General features: G+C 34.6%; 1 protein-coding gene across 1 annotated transcript; it reads right to left on the minus strand.

Annotated features, from left to right (window-relative positions):
• Positions 1-869: 869 nt before the first annotated feature.
• Positions 870-8058, minus strand: LOC134249297 (proteasome subunit beta type-2-like). Its single transcript, XM_062731661.1, has 6 exons — positions 7895-8058; positions 7624-7746; positions 5102-5172; positions 4496-4658; positions 4177-4226; positions 870-1109 (listed from the first exon to the last, which is right to left on the minus strand). Exons 1-6 carry the CDS (start codon positions 7983-7985, stop codon positions 981-983), a joined length of 627 nt encoding a protein of 208 aa, XP_062587645.1. The 5' UTR covers positions 7986-8058; the 3' UTR covers positions 870-980.
• Positions 8059-8098: the final 40 nt, after the last annotated feature.

Raw genomic sequence — 8098 nt, forward strand, 5'->3', positions numbered from 1 at the left:
TTTTGCATAAAGGGCAATAACTTTTAATAGGGTCAATCTTCAGGGACAAGTATGAAATATTTGAAATAGTTTCTAGAGAACATATTAAAGATGCAAAGACATTGTATATGTTAAAAGACAAAAAAAGGTATTTAAAAAAATGAATTTCTTATTTTTGGAATGACCTTGACCTTTGAATTTATATGAATTTTAAGGTCAAAGGTTATTGAATCTTATGCAGTTGGTCTTATGTCTCTACGACTTCTCATTTTGAAAATATTTAGTTATTTGTAAAATTCAAAAACTTTCAGGGGCTATAACTCATTGAAGGGGTCACCGAAGACTTTCGCAATGAATAGATTCCAGATTCCCCTCAAGGAGTCGAAGACATTAGTGAAGGTTTCATGTCTCTGCGGTTTATGGTTTCAGAGGAGTAGCGATAACAAACATTTCTTGCGTAAGGGGCAATAACTTCGAAAGGGGTCTTAGTTCATATGCGTTGGGTCAAATTTGTTCATAACTTTTAAAGACCTTTACGATGAACAAAGAGTCATTTCGATAAATGTTGAAACAAAAAATCAGCGGAAGAAGAATAATAATAAGAAACAGAAGAAAATCAATAGGTCTTTCCACAGAAAGGTGGAAAGACCTAACTATCATTGCTGTTTCCTTGAATGCAACCCATATAACTGTGGGTACTCTTTTTAAAGTCCAGGACATTAGAATATGTTACGTAAGTTCATTCTGAACTCCTTTATACCAACACAAAGATTTTGTCTCTGAGAAAACATCTTGAAGGTATCAAGATTCCATGACTCATTTAATTCTCCTATATCGTCTTACAATAGAAGATATCCTCCACTTCAATGAAAAATAACAAAACAAACATATATAAGATCATTTCATTGTTTTGAGAAGACATATGTACAGTAATAGACATGTGACAAAAATGATGGAGAATGTCTAATGTGTAGCACTATTTAGATACAATGACATTTACATTATAAAGATTCTACTGGTTCAGTAGGGACGGTTAACTTAGGTTTTATTGTTGGCAGTTCGTGTATTCCATCCTTGTCAACCATCCTGACTCGGAATGCTGGGAGATTTATGATAAATCGTCTCTTAATCTGAAAATAAAATTATTTATTTCAAAGTATACATTAAGTATTTAAGCTACCTGGAATTGGTTTTAACATCATTTTCACAATTTTGCTAGCATTAGTTTTTTCTCTATATTTGATCACTCAAACAACCAATGGTTGGGAAGGCCAAAAAGGTCAACTGGACTATGGCACAACTGTCAACATTTTTAATGGGCCACTTTGAAAATGAATGGCCATCATTTAATCTAAGGGGCCATTTTAAGAAATAAAATCAAAAGCCTGAAAGGCTTCAATGGCGTCGAACAAGAAAAACAATTTCAAAAGATCTGCAAATAGGTCAAGTGAGTGACTCCAGTAACATAATAATAAAAATTAAAAAAATAGTCTTAACACAAATACAGTATAGGGCCTGATAGCCTTGTGTCCTGGTCCGAATGAGTCAGGGTTCGAATTGACCAGACATCGTCAGAAATGTCCATCCTCTATATCAATCTAATTTCTTTTCAGTCAATCGAAGACATATGAAGGGTTTCATAAATTATTTTAATTAATTGCCATTGTCAGAGTGTTGTTCTGTTGTATAGTGATTGCATCTTAACTACAACCATGACTCTAATGTTACAAGTACGATCGACTTACGATAGGGCGCGGTAAACAAATGGAGGAAATGGATAAATACAGTAATACTGGCATTACTGGTCAATATCGTAGGTTGTTCGGCTAAAACTGGATTGAAGATCGTAAAAGTAAAGCTAAGATTAAGAAATTCAATCTTTATAGTCTTGTTGTATTCGTGTTTATTTTGTAATTATTTTACCGTATTTAAGATTGTTTGTATTACAGTTATCGGTCCCAAAATGTGATTCATGTCATTCACCGCACCCTCTCAGTAGAAATTCATCCGCAACAACCATAACGTTTTTCTTGCGTAAAAATTAAACATAATATCGTTGTTTTGTAGTAGTATTAATTGAAGATGCAATTGATTTAATTTTATATTCAAGCTATTATTCATTGTGAACGTTTTAAAAGAAATTGGTTTCCAGCTGTTGCTATTTTCTATTGCGGATGCACCCACTGACACGTGCGGTCGCGTAAACCTGACTGATCGCTAGATGACGATCGGGCAAGCCCGACGCCATAAAAATGACAAATAAATATGAAATACGAAAGAAAACATGTTTTTAATTAGCCAAATCTAATTTTTAACATATACATTGCAGCAAATTTAATGGAACCTGCATTAAATATAATTTACGAGTATTTTGTGTTGAATTATGTCAAAATTTGGATTGAGCACCACCCTACCCTACAAATAAATGTAGTAATATACCTAATCAAGTTGTTTCGTTAAACTGGAAGCATTGTTAATGGGCTTCCACCAATGAGATTTGTTTTAAAACTGACTAAATTATAAAACGAATGTAAAACAAGTAAGAAAGTCATATGCAAAAATGTTTCCAAATAAGATAGCTAAAAAGTGATTGCGCACCTCGGCGCCAATATCGATTGATTTTATGCGCCATTTTTTTTTTCCTTCAATGCGACTATGGCGCAAATCCTTCCCAATCACTGAATTGAGAATTTTTTCTTCTTGGAAAAAAAAATAAATTTTTGCATGCACAGTACACAAATGTTGCATTTTTTCAAGCATCTTTAATTTAAATCTTATTGTGCAAATTCCCAGAGACATTTCTGCATAAAGAACTTTCTAATCATTATGTAGAAATATACATGTATACTGTAGCGATTCACAAAGAAAACATTTATATACAAGAGGCCCAGGGGCCACAGCGCTCACCTGAGCACGTCAGCTAGGAAAAAGCACATATCAGATCAGAACTGAAAGTTTACTGAGGTGATGGTGGTTGATGGTGGGGGGGGGGCTTGAATTTTAACCCCCCACGGGTTCATGATTTGAACTAGAATCTACACTACCTTAGGATGATTCCATATAAATATCACTAATCATGGCTTTGAAGTACTTGAAAAGAAGATTTTATATATATATTGGTTTCCCAATATATTCCTATGTAAAACTTGGGTCGGCCATTTTGGCCCCACCCTAGCCCCAGGAGTCATGATTGGAACAAACCTGAATCTTCACTACCTGAGGATAATTTCACATGAGTTTTATCTTTCCTGTCTTAATGGTTCTTGAGAAGAAGATTTTTAAAGATTTTTCCTATATCTTCCTATGTAAAACTTGGGTCGGCCATTTTGGCCCCACCCTTGCCCCGGGGGTCATGATTTGAACAAACTTGAATCTACACTACCTCAGGATGATTCCACATGATTTTCATTTTTCCTAGCCCAGTGGTTCTTGAGAAGAAGATTTTTAAAGATTTTTCCTATATACATGTATTCCTATGTAAAACTTGGGTCGGCCATTTTGGCCCCACCCTTGCCCCGGGGGTCATGATTTGAACAAACTTGAATCTACACTACCTCAGGATGCTTCCACATGATTTTCATTTTTCCTAGCCAAGTGGTTCTTGAGAAGAAGATTTTTAATGAATTTTCCTATATATTCCTATGTAAAACTTGGGTCGGCCATTTTGGCCCCACCCTTGCCCCGGGGGTTATGATTTGAACAAACTTGAATCTACACTACCTCAGGATGCTTCCACATGAGTTTCATCTTTCCTGGCCCAGCGGTTCTGGAGAAGAAGATTTTTTAAAAATGCCATTAAATTTTAACAAATTCATGATTATCTCCCCTTGGAAAAGGGCGTGGCCCTTCATTTGAACAAACTTGAATCCCCTTTACCCAAGGATACTTTGTGCCAAGTTTGGTTGAAATTGGCCCAGTGGTTCTTGAGAAGAAGATGAAAATGTGAAAAGTTTACGACGCCGACGACAACAACAACGACAACAACGACAACAACGACGACGACGACAGACAACGGACAGATTGTGATCAGAAAAGCTCACTTGAGCCTTTGGCTCAGGTGAGCTAATAATGATTAGAAAAGTTCTTCCTGCATAAATAACATTGGTAATTTTTACTTTTAATTAATTTTTAATTTCACTTAAATATCCTATTGAGATGGATAAGCAAAGAAAAAAATCAAATGAGACTGCTACTAACCTCTTCTATACACATTGTCAATAACTCAACTGCTCTGGGTCTGGTTATGTCTACAAAATGCAATCATCATAAACATTAAAACATATTAAAATGGATTGCATGATCAGCATATGACGTGTTTACAAAGTTTACTGTCAAAGTGGACTAAATGTATTGTATAAAGTTTCTTGCATATTGCACTTCAAAATATTTTAAAGATGTTTCTATTTTTCTGAAGACAGAAATTTCTGATGACAGAAAAAGACTTATATTGTCTTTCAGCTTATCGACTTTCAGCAAATTGACTTGCAATCAGAAGCAATAGAAAACTCTTACGTACCTTCAGTGTAGAATCTGTCTAATATAGCAAGAGAGAAAAAGGCACCATAACCATGGGCAGCAAACGGACATTTGTTCATTGAGGCTAAGTAGTCCATAAAGTACAAGGAGGGCCCCTCATTTTTGTCATACCCCGCCATCAACAGGTTGACCATATATGGAGTCTACAGTAAAATAAAACTTATATTTCTGTACATGTTCATTCATTATTTAGGAATTATTTACTAAATATCAGGAAACATGCCCACCAGAATTCTTTGAAAGGGGCTAAAGACTGAGGGAAATTTACTTCTCGATATTCATTCAATAACTTTCTTTAATAACATATTTTGAAATTACTTATACTTTCTATATAATGGTTTCTTTCTTAATTCCTAATATTTACAACATTAGCATTTCAATGGATATTGTACAACAAGTATTAATATGTTATGTCATCATGCCAAAATTGTATCTGACAGTACGCAAAACTAATTAATTTCCAAGTCATTAAAAATGTTTTCATTTCCACATATGATCAGTGGAATATTTAATTTTTTCAGCTAAAAAGCCATTTTGAGTTCAATGGAAGGATGTGAGAAACAATTTAACATTAAATATTTTATACCCGACTTCTAAGATAATCAGCCAAGTTTTTCCTGGTAAAGTTTGCAGCAGCTGCCGGTGATAAATCATATCCTGCAAAGAAAATTAACAATTAATTTATAAATATGATTTATGACTGATGAGAATAATGAATTAACAATGGCTTCTCAAAGTGGAACATTCCCTTGAAAAGAGCATATCTATATATCAAGACCCTGCAGACTGCATTCCACATTGATCCCACTGCAAATTTTGGCACAGGGACAAATAAACACAAGCACAAAAGCAAGTTCATTTATCCCCTCCAACTCCATTGCAAGGGAATAATAAAGCAAAACAAGATGTGTTTGTGAAACACTATATGCCCGGCGGCAACAAAGTTCGGAAAAAGCTATTTTTAGCATTAAGGTCACAGTCAAGGTCACAAGGTCATTGACCTTGGTGTCATTTGAAAGAGCTTGATTAGTGGAGTATGCGTACCAAATATGAAATCTCAATCTCTCATGGTTCAAAAGTTATAGTGAGGGTTCAAAAAAGCTATTTTTTAGCATGTAGGTCACAGTCAAGGTCACAAGGTCATTGATCTTGGTGTCATTTGGAAGAACCTGATTAGGGAGTATGCATATCAAATATGAAGTCTCTATCTTTCATGGTTCCAAAGTTATGACGAAGGTTAAAGTTTGCAGAAAAAAAAGCTATTTTTAGCATACAGGCCACAGTTAAGGTCACAAGGCCATTGACCTTGGTGTCATTTGAAAGAAGTTAATAAGTGGAGTATGCATATCTAAATGTAGTCTCTAGCTTTCATGGTTCAAAAGTTATGGTGCAGGTTAAAGTTCGAGACAAACAAACAAACAAACAGACAGACAGACAGACAGACAGACAGACAGACAGACAGGACAAAAACAATATACGCCGTGGATCTACAGATCCGGGCGCATAATTAATTATTATGCTAAATGCAATGTCCATTACCATGAACCTTAATGAAGATATAAAATGTATAGTTGTTAACTTGAAAGGGACCCACCACAATTAACTTGAGTATTTAGCACTAAATCAATTAAAATCAATTATTATCATTTTATTTTAACATTTATTATTCATGTGTAACTGGCAAGGAGAAGAATGCAGCAGACGAAACCACAAGTTGACTTCAATGGGCCTCCTGAATCAATAGTTGATGCTATACTAGCTGAGCTATCTTAAGTCACTGATGATCATGCAATTTGAAACCATATTCCTCTCTTTTTACGGGTGTAACCAAGGAAAACACTAACTTAGGTTTTTCCTAGCATTTTTCTAGCAGGTCATTTAGCTTTTTCCTAGCATTTTCCTAGCAGGTCATTTACCATCCACTTCATGGGTATGGTACTATGAGGGCAGGGCACCAAACACAATGGTTATGGGAGAAAAATTGTGGGAATTAAAAAAAAACACAGTACAATCTAATTAAAATTAGATATTAGATCAGACAATATTTTTAGTGGAATTTGACCTCTGAAGTGACCCTCTCTAGGATGTTGTTAGATGTTAGTGTAGCAAGTATGAGAGCAGATCTAAGATCTAATCTTAATTAGATTGGACAAACCAAGACCTGCACTCAAACCCAGGGCTCCAAAAATCGCTAGCTAGGTGCTCTGTCAATTGAGCTATCTGTTCAGCAGTGACCGAACCTGCTTGACCTCCACACATACAGCTTCTATATAGAACTGACAGTGATTTTTCTACACTCAATTTAGGTCCGAATATCGGCCCTTTCCCCTCTCAAAAATAACCGATTTTTTCCCAATTTTCAACTACTTTTTTCCCAAAATTAAAAACGTATTGTTTTGGTTATATTGAATTTTTTATGTACGACTTATCTAAAATGGAACGCTTTTGTTTTTGGTCATTCGGACGCTTAAAATAATGGCAAAAAACAGCAGTTTATTTGTGTGTTTGCAAGACTTTACTTGGAAAAACATATCAATCATGTGGAAGTCAAACTTGTGTGTCAATACATCGTAAGAAATTTAAATATGCATGTGAATTGGTTAAATATAGCTCAATTTGTAAATTGCAAGTACTAGTAGTTCTACAACAAGCGTCCTTGATTTCACGAAAATTAAACTGTTTCATCATCCTGCAGAGACTAGCATTGTAGAGAAATACAGCAACGTCCTTGTAAATTGTGTCAAGATTATTCCATCTCCAATGTGAGCAATAACGAGAAATCGGGGAGTGATTTTTTTCTGAATTATGTCTACCATTATGGCAAAAAGAAAAAGAATATAAGACAATCAAAAAAACAAAAATGAAAGAAAATTAAAAAAGTAGAACTGTGTCCATTTTGTTGAAAAATTTTGTAGGCAGCAAATAAATTTAATTATAAATGATATTACATTTACTTATATATTTTATTTTACTTGACAATATGAAGGTAAATTACAATCTTATTGTTTTTCCCAATTTGGCACAAATGTCGACAATTTTTCCCAATTGAAAAGGCCCAGGCCCCTTTTAAAAATTGTATAAAAATCACTGACTGATGAGTAGGCATACCATTTCTCATTTTGTAGAGTTGAATATTCTTGGAGATAAATTCTGCAAATTGAACTGTGTCTCCTGATTCTCCACTCACCAGCATCAGAAGGTTGTCTGTCATTCTGTGCATTTTGTCAGTGTCTGAAAAGGTTAAAAGATATTGAAAACATATCATTGTATGTCATTTTCATAGTTTTCTCCCATCTCTTTTAGGTTTCTAATTCTATGTCTGATCAGCAGTAGATACACAAGAATAAATTTAAAAAAAAACAATCTAATTATGATCTACCTTGCTTCATTGAAAGTATACTCCTTGCAGACGAAGTGTCTGAAGCCACAAGCACAAAGTCTTTCCCCTGAATACCTATCAAAAATTCCATGTTTTCTTTCTTGTTTCTGTCTGAATGAAAAAGCAAAACTGACCAATGCGCTTCCGGTGAGATAAATTGGAGTTATCTACCCTTTGTTATCTGAAAATTAATTATTTGTGTTT

Source organism: Saccostrea cucullata, unplaced genomic scaffold, assembly GCF_032062105.1.
Source record: "Saccostrea cucullata isolate Sc308-1 unplaced genomic scaffold, CSIRO_AGI_Scuc_v1 ctg20036, whole genome shotgun sequence".
Taxonomy (NCBI): Eukaryota; Metazoa; Mollusca; class Bivalvia; order Ostreida; family Ostreidae; genus Saccostrea; species Saccostrea cuccullata.

Coding starts and splice junctions, on each gene's coding strand:
- LOC134249297 (XM_062731661.1), bottom strand. CDS start 7,985: ATGGAATTTTTGATAGGTATTCAGGGGAAAGACTTTGTGCTTGTGGCT. Junction 5,173..7,623: donor ACTCTACAAAATGAGAAATG/GTATGCCTACTC, acceptor TTTTCTTTGCAG/GATATGATTTATCACCGGCA. Junction 4,227..4,495: donor AGACAGATTCTACACTGAAG/GTACGTAAGAGT, acceptor TGCATTTTGTAG/ACATAACCAGACCCAGAGCA.